This window comes from Panthera leo, chromosome E1, assembly GCF_018350215.1.
Source record: "Panthera leo isolate Ple1 chromosome E1, P.leo_Ple1_pat1.1, whole genome shotgun sequence".
NCBI lineage: Eukaryota > Metazoa > Chordata > Mammalia > Carnivora > Felidae > Panthera > Panthera leo.
In genome coordinates this window covers 48,003,350-48,023,712 of record NC_056692.1, presented here as the reverse complement: position 1 = coordinate 48,023,712, position 20,363 = coordinate 48,003,350, and the positions used below count along the sequence as shown (strand labels likewise).

General features: G+C 51.0%; 1 protein-coding gene and 1 non-coding gene across 4 annotated transcripts in view; both read left to right on the top strand.

Annotated features, from left to right (window-relative positions):
* PRKCA (protein kinase C alpha) overlaps positions 1-19,813 on the top strand; it is a 404,865-nt gene extending 385,052 nt beyond the window's left edge. For all 3 annotated transcript variants that reach the window (XM_042917374.1, XM_042917372.1, XM_042917373.1), the window contains 2 exons: positions 1,082-1,222; positions 13,217-19,813. In XM_042917374.1, the coding sequence (XP_042773308.1) occupies positions 1,082-1,222; positions 13,217-13,381 (306 nt within the window). In that variant the 3' untranslated portion in view covers positions 13,382-19,813. The remainder of the gene's footprint in view (positions 1-1,081; positions 1,223-13,216) is intronic.
* On the top strand, positions 7,773-7,879 carry LOC122207423. Its single transcript, XR_006196842.1, has one exon. It is a non-coding gene; the product is annotated as a U6 spliceosomal RNA (small nuclear RNA).
* Positions 19,814-20,363: the final 550 nt, after the last annotated feature.

Here is a 20,363-nt window from a genome sequence, read left to right as displayed (position 1 = left end):
CAGCCCAGAGCCTGATGCGGGGCTCGAACTCACGGACCGTGAGATCGTGACCTGGCTGAAGTCGGACGCTTAACCGACTGCGCCACCCAGGCGCCCCGACTTGGTCTGTTTTTAATAGTCAAGCTTCAGGCCACAAAATTATTGTCAGACCCAGAGAGATGGAAAGTAACACGCTGCTAACATTTTCCGGTGGGTTTGATCGGTTGGGATGCATTTATCACCTGTCTTCCAAGGGCCAGGCACCGTTTGCAAATCTACACAGGGAGAGCTGGGCCCTGCCCTCCAAGCTGGTGGCCCGTGTTCGCCTCCACGTCCTGCACTAGGCACGTGGGAATTGACGAGTCACCTGCTGGTCCTGGCATTTACTTTGCCAAACCCGCGAGTCTTCGATTAATACGGTTTGGTCCAAGCAATAAACAGGCATCTGATGCTTGTTACTAGTATCACATGAGATGCACAATTTTCAGTGAGGACCTACCTCTTCACACACGTACTTTTGTAGACATCTGGGAAGGCAGTTCGACACAGATACCTAAAGATGCCTATTTAAATTCCTCTGTTTGGCTGTGGGGCCAGATTGTCTCCCTGTTTCCTTGATCATAGAAATCACTATAGAAAGACCCATACTATCAGCACCGTATCTGTGAGTTGGGGGTCAGTCTGCACAAGCCGCTGATTTCTTGGGGTGCTCTCCAGGCGTCCACACGGTCCGGGCTGGGGGGCAGAGCTGCCGAAGGGAAGGCACTATTGTCCAACATTCTCTTCTTCTCCTGCTTTTTGTGTGTGTGGTGGGGGAGGGCGGATTTTTTTTTGTCCAGCTTTTTTGAGGTAGAATCGACAAACTTTGTGCGATACATCTAAAAATGTGCCACCTGGCGGTTTGATATGCCCATCCGCTGTGAAGAGATTTCCCCATGTCAGGTAGACACGTCCCTCCCCTCACATAGTTAGTTACCTTTTGTTTCTTCGTGGGGAGGATTCTTAGGTTCTGTGCTCTCGGCACATCTCAGTTATACGATACTCTGTCGTCACCTGTGGCTACCACAGTATACATTGTGTCCTCTTTTCTGCTGCTTTCCAGCTGATGACCAAACACCCCGGCAAGCGGCTGGGTTGCGGGCCCGAGGGGGAGAGGGACGTGCGGGAGCACGCCTTCTTCCGGAGGATCGACTGGGAGAAACTCGAGAACAGGGAGATCCAGCCGCCCTTCAAGCCCAAAGTGGTGAGTAGGGGGACGTGGCCTGCTCCTGAGCCCCATTTTCCCGAATCCCAGAGGGGTCGTCGCGCCCTCCATTTCTCTGGAGAGAGGAGGCCGGTGACCCCTGACCTCTGCGGGGTGGGGAAGGAAAAAAGGCCAGGTACCGGCCTTGCCTTCAGTCTGTGGCTTGAGCCCCCCAGATTCCTGCTGATTTTCAGAGTCGGCACAGACCCGGCGGGGACGGGGGCCCGTGCCCACCAGTAGGGCGGCTGCGGAGTGCCCCCCCACAGAACCGAGAGAGCGGCGGGGGCACACCTGCTTTGGGGATCGGGCTTCATGGACTCACAGGCCCAGCGGGGCTGTAACCGTTGCTCTGAGTCCTTGACAGGACTTCTCATGTGTGTGTGGCTCTCCTGGGTGCACCTTGCACCTGAAGCGTAACCAGAGTTTAGCCAGCTCCTCCGCAGGCCCTGGCCGCCATTCCCTCGCTGGCCACGGCCTCCGCTGCAAGGAGTGGGTGCCAGCCAGCACTCTGGCTTGGCCACCTTCGTCGAGACTCTTCCCACAGGACTCCCGTTCGGTGCGCGTGTTTAACAAACCCCGGGCGCCAGGCCCACCCCGTCGCTCATTTAACCCTCGCAGCCAACCTACAGAGTGGGTCCTGTTGTCCCCAGTTTACAGTTGAGACAACTAAGGCACAGAGAGGCTGAGTAACTTGCCCGAAGACACACAGCTGGTAGGCGGTGTTCTGGCACCGGGACCTGTGTCCTTCCCCCCACTGTACCATCTCTCGGTCTCAGTGACCGCCGTCTGCCAGGCTCCTGATTGTCGGTGGTAACCAGCGTCGGCCGGTCTTAACGTTTCTATTCCTAGAGGTGAACCGAGAGTCTTTTAAGACACGGGCCTCCTCACTCATACCACCCGCCGCTTTTCAGTGCTTCCCGGGGAGTCTCCATTACCCCTCCGCATCCCACCTCTGGGGGCCAGCGGATCGTGCCTTTCAGCTCTGCCACTGCCTCTGCCGGCACTGGGCCATGACCTCGGGGCCCCTGCTCCCGAGACGGCAGAGCAGCTGTGTCCCACAGCCCACACATGTCTCCTCCGACAGGCGCCCGTGAGCAGGCAAAAGGGACCCCCCTGGGGTGGCTGAGTTACTGACTGGTTGGCACAAGCTTTATTCTTAGAGCAGCAACTTCCTCATCAAATGTGCTTATGTGTCCTCTACTCCAAGAATAAAACTGCTGGTGGTGAGCCCACTGCTACTTTTCCGAGATATTCTTAGAACAAACTGAAGGAAAACTAAAATTAATCAGGTCAGTTGACTTCGTCCTGAGTCATCGTTTCAGAGAGGACCCTTCTGTGTCTGCCACCCTACCTTCTCTTAGCCCATCCTGGACACAGGTCCCAGGGGGTGCTCCCCGGATCCCTTCCCTTCAGTCTGCAAAACCTGGTTTTAAGGGGGCGGGGGGGGGGGGGATGAGGACAGTCATAAATTATGCTGCAGGCAGTCTCAGAACATTCTGTTCGGGTTTTCTTTTCTCCCTTTTGTGTGTATCTAGCCTTCTTAAGTATAAAAGGTCCACAGTAGCATCGAACACACAGTTTCTTTACGGGACCAGCATAGACATGCCACACTGACCCTGCTTTAAGTGTTAAGCGAAATACCATTACTTGTCTGTCACTTTCCAGAAAGAGGCGAGATGCAACAAAGTCAGCCACAAAACACATCCCCTATTTATTCCACTTCATCCTCAGGAGAAATTGTGTATTTGCGTGGTCTCCCCCTTTACGTGGACACTGCAGCCTTAAACTCAGATGTAGGGGAACAAGAGGGCGACATGGGTCCAGGAGCCAGAATCTGACTGAGCTGTTCCCCGGGGGGCCATGCAAGTCACTGCAGGCAGAGTTCGACCGCAGCAGGGAGTTGAGCCACGAGCAGTGTGTGTCTGTTTGTTTATTCCTGGAGTGCGGCTCTTTGGTGTTTTGTTTCGTTTTGGTTTTAACGAAGGGCTAGCTAAAATCAAAAGGAAGAAGCAATTTCCTCTGGCTGTGAAACGGCCCCCGAGCTCACCTACAGAAGCCGGAATCATGGACCAAGGCCCTACAGCCGGAGAGTTTCGTGTGAAGGGCCGCTTGGCGGGATCTCTGGTCAGAAGGAAAGGAGAAACGCCCTTTGCTCACAGTGAGTTTTCCCAGCAAAAGCCCACGTCTTGCTGGAGACCTTATGCAGAAAAGGAAGGAGCTGGAAAGCATACACGGTGACAGCGGACAGGACAGCAGGGGACGCGAAGCAGCGCTGGGGGTTAGGAACGAGCAGCTGCAGGAGTGAACCGCGGACTTTTTGTCCCAGGGCAGAAGAGACTCCAAGGCTAAGAGGCCAACGAGAAAGTTCTGGTTCCCGGGAGAGCTCAGTTTTCCTCAGCCTGTACACCATGCTGCCTGTCTACACAGCATCAGAGTTTGGCCCCCAGTCTCGGGTGAAGGGGGGCGTCTCCACAGCCTCAGAGGGACCACATGCCACGAACAGTCCGGGCGGCCGGAGAGGACATTTACAACAGCAGAAAGCCGGCTGCGTCTGGATGTCACCGAGGCCGCACAAACTCCGCCTGGGGTCAACACGGCCGTCGAGGAGAGCTAGCGACGTGTTAAAGTTACCCTCTGACGTTCCCCCCCTTCCTCAGGGACAAGCATCATCCCCTGATCCAGAGCTAGTTGAATAGTCAGAAGAGTTTCCGGGTAAAATACTGAGCGGAATATTCTCTGAGGGGCGGTTCTGTTGTTTCAAACAGAGATGCTCCAATGCGGGCCTCGCTGTCGCGGCAGAGAAAACCCGGCAGAAACGGTGCTGCCCGAGGCTCTGCCCGTGGGCCGCAAACCCCTCTGGGAGAGCGTCCCCCCTGTGAGCGGTGGCGGTGGCCCTGGCTGGCTAAACCAGTCTGTCTTGGGGAAGTTTGCTCCATGCAAACTTCAGTCCATCAGTGTTCGGAACAACAAGGCTGGGCCATCAAAGAGGCTTATTCAGCAAGTGCCGCTGAGATTTGCCGGGTTAAGGACCGTTCCCTCCTGGCGCCCGGCTCCCGTGGTCCTTGCGAATGCCAGCAGTAAGGCCCCGAGCACCCCCAGTTATCTGCAGGGTGCTTCTAGAGATCAAGTTTGTGTTTGTAACTCAGACACTCACCTTTGCCTCAGCTTTTAATTTTCCTTGGAATCTCCAATGAAAGATGACTCCAAAATCACGAGGTGTGGGTTTTTGGTTTTTGAGAGTCGAGGGAAGTCCCAGAGCTTACGCGGAGCACCCGGGGTTCCCGTAGTACCCCATCTTTTTTAATTTTCCTACCTAACAGGGCAACGGGGTGGCTCAGTCGGTTAAGCTCCCTATTCTCAGCTTCCACTCAGGTCATGATCTCATGGTTTCCAGCCCCACATCGGGCTCTGTACTGATGGTGCAGAGCCTGCTTGGGGTTCTCTTCCTCTCTCTCTGCCCCTCCCCTGCTCATGCTATCTCTGTCTCTCTCAAAAATAAGCAAATAAAATTAAAAAAAAAAAAATTCCTACCTACAAAAGTGATATCACTGAAGGTAGACCAGAATGAATGCCACTGAAAATGCAAAATTTCAGGACGGGTGAATCCATCAGGAGGCCCCACCCGGAACGTTGTATCTCACGGCTGGAGGCTCAGAGGCGCCCAGCCCAGGCACAGACGTGGCAGCAGTGGGGGAAGAGCCCGCAGGAAGCACGAACCTGCCCCGAGGCGGCCCACCCTGGGAGAGCCCAGTCCTGGCAGCGCTGTCCCCCCAGAAGGCCGCCGTGCGCAGTTGTGAAGGTGGAGGTGATTTCCTAGAAGATGGAACACTCATGTACTGGTTTATGTCGTAAAACAAAGACAAAACCAGCTGTGTTGTGCTCTCCTGGAGAGGAGGCAGCCACATAACTCTCTCTTCTTGATGGAAAAAAGGCACAAAGCGGGCTGGTTTCTGTTTTCTCTCAAAGAGAACACAACAGCAGAAGAGCCTCTGATCCACAGACCCAAGGACCATCAGTGTTCGAAACAACAAGGCTGGGCCATCAAAGAGGCTTATTAATAATGTTCAGCAGACCCATGTAAGAAGGTACCTTTTCTTAAAGTTTAAAGCAGATTTCATTCCTGAAAAGGCTAATGTTCAGTCGCTGAGGGGGAAATGCCAGGGGCCAGGCGACCTCCCCATGGCGTCAGATAAATGAGGAGGGGGCCCCCGTGAAAGGGTGACGTAGCCCAGCCCACCTGACACAGCATCTTGAGATCCCACCAAGAGAAGGAGGGTTCATTGTTTCTGTCTTGCCAGAAAAATCAAAGGCTGAGTGTGCCCTTGGAGGCACACGTGAGCCCACGATTCTGATCCAGCGTTGCTTTGAATTGGGTAGGCTTTTACCCTGATTTATAATTCATGTGAATAGAGTGCCCAAGAACCGCCTTCAGATGCCCGTTCATCCTGCCCATGGTAAATAACAGTTCACGGAACTCTCAGAAGTGGAACGTCGATCGATTTTTCGTGTTTGAATTCTATCCATTGGCACCGAGGAGCAGAATAGCTACCTCACAGGCAAGCCAAAAGCATTCACGATACTTAAATGGTTATTCGAGAGAGAGAAAGATTAATCTATAAAGTTAACACTGAGAAATATGTTCTGGAGTTGATAGATGAGCAGAGCACTTTGGAAATAGGCCTGTCTGTCACAGAGAGCCTTTCTGGGAAAATTGCTGTCCTTATTTTATCAAAAAGAGAGAGGGGGAAAAAAAATAACTTTCATCAGGACTTTGTCATCGTTGCAGCCAGAGCCAAAGAGAACAAGAACAGTGAGAGCAAGTGTAGGTGCCACTGTGGTGTGATTGCACGGTCAGGTTCATTTTCCCGGTCACCTCGAGATCTCGACCACCGCGATGAAGGGCATGTCGCAGTAAAGAGAGTCAGTGAGTTTTGCGGTCTCTCGGTGCATATATAAAAGTTATGTGTACTCTACCCTGTGGCCTACTAAGTGTGCAATAGCTTTGAGTCTTTTAAAAAAAGAATGCACGTACCTTAACTGAAAAACACCGTGTGGCTAAAAAATGCTAAGCGTCACCTGAACTTTGATCAGGTTGTAATCACTGATCACGGATCGCCCTAACAAACACAATAACGATGGAAACGTTTGAAATACTGCGAGGATGACCGAAATGTAGCGCAGAGACCGGAAGTGAGCAAATGTAGTTGGAAAAATGGCGCCAGTCGACTCGCTCGTTGCTGGCACGCCACGGACCTTCCGTTTGTGAAACACACAGCATCTGTGGAGTGCAACAAAACAAGGTGTTTCGCAGTGTCATCAGCTTGTTTAGGAACTTGGATGGTGGCTTAATTATTGAAGTCAGTGCCGTGTGCCTTTTTAAATCTTGAAAAAATGTATTTTGAGATAACCTCCAATTTCAATGTTGCAGGAGAGTTGAAAAAAAAAAAAAACCATAAAGAATGGCTGTATTCGTTTTACCCAGATTCCATACGTGTTAACACTTTACCACCTCTGCTTTATCATTTTTTCTCTACATCTCTGAGCGTGCATGTGGACAGATACACAATTGTGTGTGCTTTGTTTTTTGTGGGGTTTTTTGTTTTTTTTTTTTTTGGAACCATTTGAGAGCAGGTTGCAAATGCGATGCCTCTTTACAGCTACATGTTCCATGTGGATTTCCTAAAACGTAGGACACGGTAACGGTGTTCTTCTTAGTAATCGCTCTGCAGAGGTCGTTATACGGAGACAGAGCCGCAGCCATCCGGGTAGAAGAAGGAGGGTCTTGGAGCAGTTGTCTAAGTGCTCAGTGCCTTGGGCTGCTTGTCCTCTGTTCTCTCCGGTCACAGGTAGGTTCATTCTCCCAGCCTTTCAGTGGTGCCAGCAAGAGTGATGCTAAATAAAATTGAGAGATTTCTCAAGACTCAGGGAGCTTCACCAACAACATGTGAACACTAACCAGCCTTTGGAGACCGGAATCGGCCACCTCACGGTGTCCTCGGGTGTGACGTAAGCCTTTAAGCCAGCCTAAGACGGCTCCCACTTGGTCGATGAGAGGCGAGGAGTCTGCCTACTCTCTGATTGCTCCTCTCCCAAATGCTTTTCTGCTGGAAAGAAAAATGGGAAGGAATGAGACGTTTAAAATCGTAATCGATATAAATAAACGGCTCTGTTGCAAGCCTCAGGGAGCTTCCGTGGTGATGGATGGGATAAATGCAGACCCCGTGTGCCTCAAGTTGTGTGAACTGACGACCTCCCCTCGTCTGCAGTGAAGGTTGCCGACAACACTGGTCGTCACAACATCTTGTTTTGGAAAAGGAGCCTTGAATCCTCTAACGCTGGCTGTTCCTAAAGAAAGACCAAATGGAGCGCAAGTTTTTGCTCCATAGAATATGGTCCGGGGTAAGCCAGAGCCTTTCCCTCACGGACACGTGGCTCTGACACCTACAAGAACCCACGCATTTAATGGGTGGCTTACAGCCTGTGTCTGTCAACAAACCCGCCAATAGAACCGGTTCCCTCTGGACCACAACTGGCCCTGAGATCGGCCCTAGTGCTCACTTCCACGGCACGTCTACTAAAATTGGAACGACGTGGAGAAGATTAGCACAGCCCCTGCGTAAGAATGACACGAGGCTTCCTGAGATTCGCTCTGAGGCAACAGATAAGTACTTGTTTGATTTCACCTAAGAAACGAAAACCTGTCTCCAGTCTCTCACCACAGGTGATGTTGGCAGGAGGTGAAGGAGGTCCTAATCCCTTTTTTAAAAAATGTTATTAAAATAATAACTAGGGGCGCCTGGCTGGCACAGTCAGTTAAGCATCTGACTCTTGATTTCAGCTCAGGTCATGATACTATAGTTTGTGAGTTTGAGTCCCGTATTGGGCTCTTTGCTGACAGCAAATTCTCTCTCTCTCTCTCTCTCTCTCTCTCTGCCCCTCCCCTGCTCGTGCTCATTCTCTCTCTCAAAATAAATAAGTGTTAAAATAAAATACTCTGTGGTGAAATAGTTAAGTAAAGATGGACATAAAAATGACAAGACACTGTCGCCCCTAACCCCAACTACTGGTCCCACTATTCACCGTCCCTTCTGTAACCTTTGGAAAGCTGTATGCATGTGTGATCGTACACACAGCGAGGTACCACGCATCCCATTTTCCATCTCGCATCTTTCACACGGCGGTATATCTGGGAGGTGTTTCCGTGCCAGCGCATGTGGGTCTGTGGCACGCTTGACACGGGCCATTCTGACCCTCAGGTTCCCAGGGCAGACACTGACTCTTTTCCAAATACTTTTCCTCTGTCCGTTCTTATTCTCCAGACTTTCTGTACCAAAATGCACTGGCTTCAGTGGTCATCCAGGCCTTCGGTGAGCACATTTCCAGATCCTTGGGTGACTAAACGAGCAAACTAACCCCACTTGTTAACCCTGAGCGTGTGCTCCTGCTTGTGTTGGGTCATGCACGGAAGACCGTTCCTCGAGCATGCTGATCTTACAAAGGGCTGCTGCTCGAGACCCCAGCCCCCTCGCTGGATGGTTCCATGGTGTGGACACGGCCTCCCAGGTGGCCCAGAGCAGAATATTCACGCTCATTTCTGCTGCTGGTTATTTACATGAAGTCTGCGCCCAACCGCGAGTCAGAAAGCTGTGCACGGACGTAGGCAGTGTTCTTACTAACGCTCCACTAGGACCGCCACACAGTGGGGCTTGAAATATGGGTTCCCTTAAGACGAAGGCTATCCTGCTACATCTGGTAATTGCCAGAGATGTTCCCCACCTCTGTAAGTTTCCTTTCTCCTCCGTCTTGCAACGCGCCTTTACTCTTGCTTTGTTCCGCGCTCTGCCTGCTCCTTTGGGTTTGCTTTGTAATGGCAGTGTTTTCGAGCTACTCATACTCACCCTAATTCCCATACCAGTGACCGTGGGGTTATATTCTACATGACTGAGACACCAAGGTAAAGGACAGAATTGAGACCAACACATGTATTGTGCATTCTCGGTGGCCTCTCCCAGGTAAGAATCACGAGAAGCCGACTTGCGCGGGGCCGGCTCAGTGTCTCCCCACGGCCCTTCCACAGGGGGCACAGGGCTGTGAGTGGATCGTGTGCTGCCCAGAGCCCTGGATGGGGAGCGCCGTGACCCCAAATTCCACCTGGAGCCTGCGTCTTTCTGTGCTTTGTCACATCTTTATCGTGCCTGAATTCTGGGTTCATTTTATCAATTATGATTTTACCAAACAGATAAGAATGTCAAAGCAACAAAGGAGTTATGTCCTGAATCCAGAGCTAAGGGAGGCAGATAGCTTATTAATTTGTTACCAATAGTGTTCATTCCTCCTTCCCGTATTGATGACATGCCCTATACACGGGTGCGTGCTCTATGTGCTGTGCCTTAGGGCTGTATCGTGCCTGAGCATTTAGAAAGGATTGCACACTCTGGTTCCCTCGATCCGCAAGATAGCATTGGAAGGTGGATGTTCTTATACAAAGAGGTGCAGTGATTTTCTCAAAGCTGTACCACGGGCTTTTGACCTCTAGTGGGTCCCTCTCCCCACTGCACCTCCCATTTTCCCTCGGGGTCAAATGCACCGACATCCTGTGCTCTCCGCGAGTACCAGAGGACCTGCCTGGGCTCACACCCTGGCCCAGCCGGCTTTGGGCTGCCCCCTGTTGCCCTCCTCACCTCCATCTTCGGTTCCACACCAGTGATGTGGTCCTTCATATCCCAGATGGCAAAAGCCTCCGTTGGTGACAGGCGTGGGCCGCCTTGGGAGGTGAAGACGGTGCGAGTTGCCAAGAGGTTTTGCTAACACGTGGCAAACGCTGCCTGCATCTGTCGTGGGTTGTCAGGTGGCATAGGGCTCAGAGGCCATGACCCACGCAAACCTGCCCGTTGTCACACGCTATGGTGGAAGCTGCCCTTCCAGTGGCCATGGTAATAACCTTCTGCATCATCCCTGAGGAAGGTCGAGAAGATGTGTGTAGCCTGGCCAGCCTCGTTTTTCACCTGCGCTCTCACCCAGTCATTCACAGGCAGCACCAGTGCCTCTAACGTCCAAGATGACACCTGAGTCCTGCCCACGAGCCGATAGTTATGAGTAAGGTTGGCCCGCAGACAGCAGGAAGAACCTTTTCTACGTTTGAAGTATAGTAAATACCTTGTTGAGGTCTTTATCTTTTCCCCAAGGATCCAAAGAGCACTGATTTTCATTCTCCTTTTCAGCTATTGATGGGTGCTGATTTGAGGATGGTTGCAGTTCTGCACACAAACATCTTGAAAAATGAGTAGGTCAAGATCATCTCCAATTTGACTTAAAGGAGATTGTCTCTTTCAGGGCTAATTTCACGGAGTTGTGGAAGGCTTGTTTTTTTTTAACCATTAAGAAACCCTCGTGGTGGAAAAATAGACTCTATTTCTCATAGTACCAAACCTATGATTAAAATCCCCCTCCCCTGCTCTTTGTGCTGGGGCAGGGGGGAAGCGGCATCCGTCTGATAGGAGCTCCCTCAGAATAGGAAGTTCTTCTGAGTCTTCGATCTCATCTGATCCTCAGGTTTAGCCTCCAGCGTTTCTGGGGCTTTCTTGCCCATTCTGGAGTGAAGTAGAGTGGGAAGGAAAAGGAAGAGGTTTCCGGGGGCAAGCAGTCTCGAGACCAGCAGTCCCACTCCCGTGGAGTGTGAACACCAAGCAGAGCTTAGACTGGCCTGGTCTCCGGGGACCCCCTTAGCTCTCCTGGCAACCTGCACAGCACGAGGCTCTAAGCAGCGAGGGTTCTGCCCCACGTGTTACCATTCTTAGCCCCACAAGCTGCAGCAGCCCTTAGGAGTCATTCTCCCCAGGCTTCTCGGTGCTGATGTTTATGTGGTCCCCTCTTTAGATCTTGGGGAGTCTTCTTTTAGTTCTTTTGTTTATGTGGCCGTTGAGCCATGGCTTTTGGAATTCCCTTTGGAAGATAATCTGCGAATCCCCTCAAAATGGTACTCAGAGGAAAGGTCAGACCTGTGCCGTCTTTTCACAGAACACATCCACAAGCCTAGGGTTGGATAGACGGAAGACAGTCTACCTTGGCTTGCCTTCCTCTTCCTTTTAGAGACTTCGCCTTTTAGTTTTCCCAGAAGTTTCTTCTTGCTCACCTTTGCGTGATTAGTGAAGAGAAGAAGAAATGCGAACGATCGCTTTTTGAGGGAGCACATGTCCCAGCCTCTGGGAGCACCTAGAGTGGATTTCCATGAAACCTTCCAGGTCGTGGGTATTGCTTAATCACGTTCCCAAAAAAACATCGTCCTCAAATACAACTGCCCGTCTCACATGCGGGAGGCAGGACCCATGTGACGAGCAGGCCCAATCGGGGGGCCTCCGTAGAGTGGATGCAAGGGCCCCACACAGTCCTCTGCCTCCCTCCACACCCACATCCACATCCCCACACGGGAGTCACTGTGTGGACTCCCCCCCCCCCCCCCCCCCGTTAAGAGTGGGTGGCCACTCACGAAAATGAAACACACACACCCCCCCCCCCAGAAAGGGAAGCTGTCAGTTATGAAGACCTTTCTTTGGACTCACGACATGCTTTCCACTGCAACAGACTTACGAGCAGGGTCTATTGGATGATAAGAAGGTGGAAAAAACCATAATGAAGCTAGATTCTCAAAGAGGCCTTCTAGAAGGTGGGAAAGATGTAAAAGAGGAGGTGGGAAACTACCGTCTGTGAGACTAAACCGGCCTTACAAAAATAACAGCAATTCTTGTGCTCTCACTGCATGCTGGGCTCTGTGCAAAACACTGCACCCTTAACCTTCATAGCAGCCCAGGGAGGGGGCACGGCTCTTCTGCCCCTTTCACACTCGAGGGAGTGGGATAGACCCCACCACCACCACCTTCGCAGTTTACCTAGAGCTGTCCTCCGGCAAAGATCCAGGAATGCCTGGTTAGTTTAAAACTGTGCTAACTCGGAATTAATGTGCCTTATGATTAGTTGATTAGTCAGTGCTGCCCTATGATGGCAGCAGGCAGAAGGGTATCATTTGCAACGTGGGGAATACCATTATTTGTATCACCGGTGCAAACCCACCCCTCCCTGCCTCAGAGTCATGTGGGGTCCTGGGGACTTCAACACGCCACAGCCCTCTTGAGTGGCTGAGCAAGTGGGGACACCCCTGCCCCCCACCCATTTGGGGTCAGGCTCCCAAGCGGTGCCGTGCACACGGCCGTGTTTCTCGGAGCCTCGAACAGGGCAGCTCTGCCCCCCGGCTCTGCCCGCAGCCCCTCCTGCGTTGAGCGCCCTGGTGGACCCTGGAGGAGAGGAAAATCCAAGACAGACAGCAGGCTTTGCTCTGCCTGCTCAGGGCACCAGAGCAAACCCCCTCCAGCCTGAGACCACCCACGGGGGTCAACCTATCTGCCGGTTGAGCAGACAGATCTAGATATACTGAAGTGGGCCCCAGGGTGAACGGCCCAACCTTGCCACCACACCTCTCTCAATGTTGGTCGAGGGAGGTTTTTAGGACTTTGCAAGCACAACACAGCTTTCGCTTTATTACAAATACGGTCGCAAAGAGCCGGGTGCGGGACAGTAATCTCGGCCTCTCGGTCCCGAGGTTGCTGCCTGCGCTCCCACCCAACATCCTAGCCTTTCACCGTGGACAGTGACCCGCGGCCCCGGGCGTGGGTATCCTGCTCCTCGCCCGCTAGCTCTAGGAAATGACAGTGAAATCAAACAGGCTGTGTCCTTGCTGCTGCCTTTCTGTCAGCAGTGCCTTTCCGTGGAGGGGTTCGGTTCCGAGGGTATTCGAAGGTTTACGACTGAGTGAGTTTGCGTTTTTGTTTGCTGTGCCTGGCTTTTGAATCCAGTAGGTGTGCAGGTTCTCCAGAATTCTTCCTGCCTCGCCAGGCCCGGTTGGCGCGGGCCAAGCTCAGCCTCGCAGAGGCCTCTCGGAGAGCCGCTCCCTGTACTTTGGTAAAAATTACTGACCTGTCCTTTTTTCTCTCTTCTCCACAGTGTGGCAAAGGTGCAGAAAACTTTGACAAGTTCTTCACGCGAGGGCAGCCTGTCTTAACACCACCTGATCAGCTGGTCATTGCTAACATAGACCAGTCTGATTTCGAGGGGTTCTCGTATGTCAACCCCCAGTTTGTGCACCCCATCTTACAGAGCGCGGTATGAAACTCACCACCGAGAACTAACGCCTCCCCAGCCCCCAGCCCTCCAGCAGTGGGAAATGATCCTTAACCCTAAAATTTTAAGGCCATGGCCTTTTCTCCCGTTCCAGATGGAGGCCTGAAAATTTTAGGGTTATTAGTCCAAATGTGAGTAACTGTTCAGGGTTTCTGTCTTACAACCAAGAACATTATCTTAGTAGAAGGCAGTATCGTGTACAGTGTTCGGTTTAAGTATGTAGAAGTCACATCTGGCTGTAGATTAACCCTTCTTAAAAAACAAACTCTCCCCCTTTTTTGGTACGGTTTGATATATTTTCCATGCCCTCTGTCAGTTTCCACCATTGGGATTCCCCCAACCAGAGATGTTAAAATGAACCTGTCCCGGTCCAGTGGGCAAGAAAATATCTCCACCTGAGATGTCTTTGGACTCAAAGAATGGGGACCCCAGGATGTGAGCCAGGCGGGATTGGGGGTAGGGGAGACTTGGAAATACCCGCTGCTTCTGTTCTCTGCCTCAATGGAAACAGTCCCGAGATGAATCAAGTCCCTACCGGTGAGTCGTTTGCAAGCTGTTACCAGACGTTGACAGTCTTAACCCAATCATGGTTCAGTGATGACTGGTTTTAAAAAACAGACACCTCAGAGGAATGTTGGTGAATCTGTCAGCTGCCCTATTTGGATGATAAATTATCTTGATACTTGCATTTCTTTTTAAGAGGCCAAATCTAAGAACTTTGCTAAATCAGCATGTGACATCATTTCAGATCAAGGATAACCCAGTGTGTGTGTATGTTCATTTTAATCTCTGGGAGATTATTCTGTGATCCAGGGTGCCATCCGCAATCATGCCACTACTCGTGAGTGTTGTTAGCCAACCCCCAGCCCAACCAATATTTTGCTGCCTACTTCCTAAGAAGCTGAAGCATACGCCCCATCCCCTTTTGTACTTATTTATTTAATAGGCTGCGGTGTCGTTGATGAGAGTATTGCTGTAAAGTACCTTAACAGAGTGTTGACTGTAGCATAAGTCTCCATCGATCGGTATCTCTCCCATCTCCAGCCCCTGACATCCACTAAGGGACGGAAACCAATGCAGTTTTGGTCCCCATTTCCGGATCATGTTGAATGGCACACCTGGAGGCGTAGAATCAGGAAAATCTGGATGCACATCAGCTCAAAGATATTTTATTGCTCGAAGGATTTTAATATGTTTTGCAAATGCATCATGCAATGAATTTTGCATGTTTATAATAAACCTTAATTACAAGTGAATCTATATTATTGATATAATCGTATCAAGTATAAAGAGAGTATTATAATAATTTTATAAGACACAACTGTGCTATATTTGTGAAGGCTCTTGTTTCTAATCTGCTTCTATGATTAAGTTTTAGCCTAATTCCTTGCTGCCTCCTGTCGCCCCACCCCCACCCCGTGCATACCCCGCACACTGGCACTGTATCAGATATATTAATTTCCTGTCGTAGATCTAATTTTGAAAACGAATGGCTCTTTTACGTGCTTAATTTGATTCTACCTGCAAACAAAAGCTTTGTCGTCGGGGATCGTCTCTGAGAGGACACTCTCTCCCAGCTCCTTAGCAACATCTTCTGTTCTGGTTCCTATTCCACTCTTCCTCGTGGGGACAGCGGGAAGTGTCAGACTCCCGTACGTCTAGTGTGTTCGTGCAGGTGTGATGTTGTTGCAGCCCCTGGGCTGGATTTTGTTTGGTTTTTCCTTTTCAGCTTTGTTACTGTTAGTGGCTCGGGGTGGGAGGGACGGGAGCTTGGACGCAGCAGAAGGACTCTGTCCGCCTTGCCGCCCCCGGCACGACTTGCCGTTCCCTCCAGCACATTACAGACTTCGTGAGACAAACCGTCCCGTCCAGCCGCCCCTGGGAACCGCCATCCCCTGGCACTAACGGCAGACTGTTTAGAAGCTGCAGGCTTTCTCCCACCTGTTGCTCGAACTGGCCTTTCCGGTCTCGGCGAAGAGCACTTCTGTGGTGAGATGCTGTGCTAACAACACAAGGTCCTCAGAGAAGCCAGCCTCCTACAACAGAAAGAACATGGAAGCGGGGATCATTTCGTACAGGGGCCTCTCCGTTTCCCCTTATCCCCCAAATGCGTCTCTCAGCTAAGCACCTCCTCGTTTTTACTCTCTGGCTATTTGCCTGAAATCCACGTCACAACCGCTGAAGGGTCTTTGAGATGGCAGACCCGGTCTGTCCTGGAAAGCCTGGACTGGAGGAAGAGGTGGGGTAGGCAGTGGATCCTCCTGGAAAAGAGCGACTTCCTCCGCACCGCCTTTTACGGGCTGTAGGCTTCAGAATTCAAAACGGCCCCAGCACGCCCAGAGCTGCAGCCCGCCCTGGTCAGTGCACATTTTGGGGACACTTCCTCACCAGGTACCCCTCGTTCGGTGCGATAGAAAAGGGACCAGTTCATAGAATGAGCCTAAGAAACAAAAAAGCCAGACGCCCGCCCTGCCCCAGGACTGAGCAGCCGCAGGACGAACCCCCAGCCAAGCCCCAGGCAGTGAGGAAAGTTTCAGAAAGGAACTCGTGGGGTTATGGACTATTTGTTCCCGAGCCCCACGCTGCCTGCTTGTTTTTAAGCCAGCAGGAGTCTCAGGCTTTCCCTCGAACAGCCAACACATTTCCGAATTCATAATTCTCCAGGAAACGTGTGCAGCCTCTCAGCCGGCTTGTATTCTTTCCGAATGCATGGCAGAGTCTTAAGAGGAGATATCCTGGCTGTGGGGCCCAGCACTTGGCCTGCGGGACAGCAGGCTTGAGCACAAACTTGAAGGAAAGACAGTAAAACTCAGGGCCTGGTGAAGTGTTACCCGTGCTGTACCCTGTTCGGTACGTGGCTTTGTACCAAATTTAGATAAGGGCTAAATGTTTTAAAGGTCTGAGAAGCCCAAGACCGTGATTGCCGGAAGAAGAAACCATGTGGGTAACCCTTGCCAACCGTTAGACCAGCTTATAAAGGAATTGATATATATAAGCCTGTGCCGTGGTCCCACTTCACGGGCATCGTATGAAATAAAAGTGCAGGGAAGGGGTGCTTTGCTGGCCGCAGCTGGCGGCTGGAATGAGGGGAAGCACCTTGGATGGAAGATGACCGGGGGCCTCTTGAAAGACCAGCCCCTGAGTGCCGCCCGAATCACTGAGGACCGAGGAGGTCCAGGGCCCGGGCAGAATCTAGCACAGGCTACTTCTCCACCAGACTCCTCGGTCCGTAACTCTGAGAGGCCGTTCACATCGCCTTGCGTCTATTGTCCCTTGGACGGTGGCTGCTTCTAAGCAGAACTTCGCTCCGAGGCTACAGATCAGAGGGCCGGCAGTCCTTCTCTTGGCGTCTTGTCTGAGGGCCCTAGATGCTTGGCTCGGACAGAAGGACGTGGAGTGTGCTCCTGGCTGCAGCCCGCAGAGGTTAATGGGAGGTTCGCTGAAGGCGGGAAGCAATTCAAAAGGTTGATAGGAGACCCTAGGAACTGAAATAATCGCTCTTTGGCACATCTACTTCTCTTTTATCCCCGTGACCTAGTACCAGTGAATGCAGACCTTCTTAGGAGATGTGTTAGGCTTAGTAGGAATTTTGGCAGAAAATCAGAGAGTGTAGGCCACTCTGGAACTTCCCCTGACACGGTTGGTTAAAAGGTGGTGAAAAACCAAGTTGGGTGTAAGCCAGGAGACGGTTGTGGAGCGCGTCTCCAAGCTGCAGTCCTTAGCAGAGCGTGCAACTTGTTTGCTGGGATGAATACACAGAGCCCAAGGGAGACACCCGTTGACGTCCCGAGAAGGGAGAGGTTGGTGGAGGCCGAGGTCAGTAAGGCGTTCAAAGAAGAGCAGGGCTTGAGTGTGTCCAGGAGGACTCTTGCAAGAAGGAGGAAGCCAAGAGAGCGTGGAAGGAGAGGGCACCTCGGGAAGGAACCTGCTGCTATTTCCAGTGGCTTTGCGCTGTTGGCTGTTGATGCACCTGCTGGTCCCGGAGAGCAGTTTTGCTGCCCGAAGCACAGTCTAGTCCTCCTCAGGAAACCTCTCCTGAGTGCCAGCCAATCCCTCACTAGTCCTTGAGGCCCCCTTCCCCTGCCTGCCTTGGAGGGGCTCACCATTCCCTGGGCACAGCCAAACCAGCCAGCACACCCTGGAAGCCAGTAGGTCCCCACCCATGTTCTTCTGTGGCTTCCTGCCAAGAGTTAGGGCAGCCGGGGATGGATGGAGAAGTGGCAAAAAATAACTTCACACTGCAGTTCCCACCTGATTGCACTTCGCAGGACAGATTTGGGTTTTTCCTGCTGGGATCTGACTTCTCAGTACCAAAGAGGGAGGAAGAGTGAGAGTCTTATGTTTTTAAATGCCTCAGAAAGGCAACACCAACTGACTGTCATTTTCTCACTTTGGTCTGAGGAAGCCCATCACCTCTTTCTTGTGTGTGCTTATCACACCATTTCCTGTCCCTTTAAACCCAGCAAGGGCGGGGCGCCTGTTCCCCCGCCGAGCACACTCAACAGTCATCATCAAGAAATGGACACTGACCTGGGGACCCAAATAGGATGGTCCTAACAGTTACAGGAGCAGCAAAGCCATGACAGTGACAATGAAGGAAAGGGGCCCTCTACTGCTTAGTGACTGCACACTAATTTGACAAGTGGAGAAATCATTTTTAAAACATTTTCCTTGAGTTCCTTGGGTTACATTTTATGGAATATACCAGACTGTAAACATTTCTGTCACTTCCCATCTGGGCCGATGCAACAAATCTAGGGAATGCCATATATTTCTGCTGCAAAAGATACAGAAAATTGGGAAAGGTGACCTGAGTTATAGCGAGCAAAGGCATCTAGAAATGGTGTCAACCCCAATTCGGTTAATTCTCTGATGTCAGGGACTCTTGGAGAGTTGAAATCATGTATGACCAGGAATCCCGTGCCTCTGATTTATGTGATCAGATGTCAGTTCATAACTGTGTAGGTCTCACTCAGTCATGAAACAGCCTTACAGTGACCCTACACTAAGGCCCACGAGTTCCAAAGACTTTTTTTGAAACCTTTAGGAAGAAATTAATTTGTTAATTCCGGTAGAACAACCGAGTATACTGGGCTATTTGTACTTTTTTATGGAGAACTTTAATAACTCAATTCTTCTTTTAAAATAAGTTTTTAAAATAAAATTACTGACACTTTCATAAGATCCCAATCCCTTGGAGTCTATAGGAGGACTCAGACGGGGTCAGGCTAGAGCACCCCTGACCTGCACTCCCACTGCAGGATTTTCCCATGCCAGTGGTATATGGAGCCCACATCAGAACGGCTGGAAATCAGGTGGAATGTGTTGGCAGACTGATGCCCTCCATGTTTTTAATGGACACTGGGGATAACCGTCTAAGGTCTAGAGACTTTTGGACCATAGGAAAGATAGCTTTGTTGTCCCCCTTCCAGATGGAGCCCCGGGATAGCATTCCCCTGGGATCCCTGGGGTCCCTTTCCTTGCTCTGTGAGGCTCTGTGACCACCTTTCGGTTTGAGGGGCAGGACATTTCCTCAGCTCTGTCTCCGGTCCCCATGGGTCCCCAAGTCTCACATTCAGTGAAGATTCAGAAGCGCCCTGTAGAGATTTTGTCCACTGGGCAATTCAGATCTAATTCAATATCCCCAAGAAAGAAGAGGTGTGACAGCAAGCACTCCCTGGGGCATCTGTTTCAGAATCCTCTCTTATGTGAGTAGACAGAACCCCACTTTTCAGAAAACTATCAAGTCTTTATAACAACCTTTTTTTCTTTTCTAAAATAAGACAAAAGGTGGCTTTGCATTTTCTGATTAAATAACTGTGTCTTTGTCTCCTCTGCTTAACTTTAGGAGTATTTATTCCTGTGGTTGTTCGTAGATTTTTGTTGATATTCTTCCTGGAAGGATGTGATTCTTTTAAGGGATTAGCGGACTATTCAAAATCATCCACCGAAGGCAGTTATTCTTTTGAGTCTAAATGGTCTAAAAATTCACCTCATATCCTTTCTATCAGGGTCTTTCAGAATAGCTTTTATAGATGGTCAGAGACATTTGAAGTCATTGCTTTTGCCACATGATCGTGTGTGTGTGTGTGTGTGTGTGTGTGTGTGTGCGAAGGACAGGTCATGTTTAAATCGTTAATTGAAAAACATCGTGTAAGACCCCAAATTTGGACGGAGGAGGAAGAGGAACAGGTGGAGGTTGAGGTTTTCCCTTCTGTATAAGCACCTACGGACGAAATGTAGAGGCCATTCAACTGTCCAGTAACATTTGGTTTAAAGCAGGCGAGATAGATGTATAAATTCAGTGCTTTCCTCACTTTGTAGAACCTCTGATCTTCGTTTGCATGATATGCTTTGTTAGACACATTAATTGTAGTTTGGAAGCAAGTGTGTACAAATAAATATAACGATCATTGCTCAGCGTTCCTGGTCTCATTTGCTCGAGCCCTTGGTGGCTTCACCGTTCTTTTTCAGCAAGCGTGCAGCCAGCTTTGGGTGGGGCCCGGGGTCCTTGTTTTGTTGACGCGTGTCTCCGTTTAAGCTGACACTGGTTTTGCGTAAAGGGCGTTGTGCTTTCATTTGAAACCCAAACGGTTGCCGGGGTAAAGTAGTGGTGGGTCACTCCCTGGGTCGTTTATCAGCCGCTGGTGGAGCGCCCGCTGGGGGCCGGGAGGGGCACCAGGCGCCAGGGACGTGCTGGGAAGGGGAGAGGAGCTCCCCGTCCGGGTGGCCCCTGCCTGCTGGGGGGCTTCCGTTCGTCACTCCTAAACCGCGGGGGACACACAGCAGCTGATGTCGACGTCGCCCATCATGTTGGCCACACTGCGGACCCGGCTTCGGGACCACCAGCACTCTTGGCCTTGACAGCCCTCATCCCGGGTTTATTTTATTCGTGGGCGAAAAACAGGCGGGGGGGGGGTAATTTTTAAATGTGAAACAGGTGGGGAATATTCACACCCAACACGGTGTG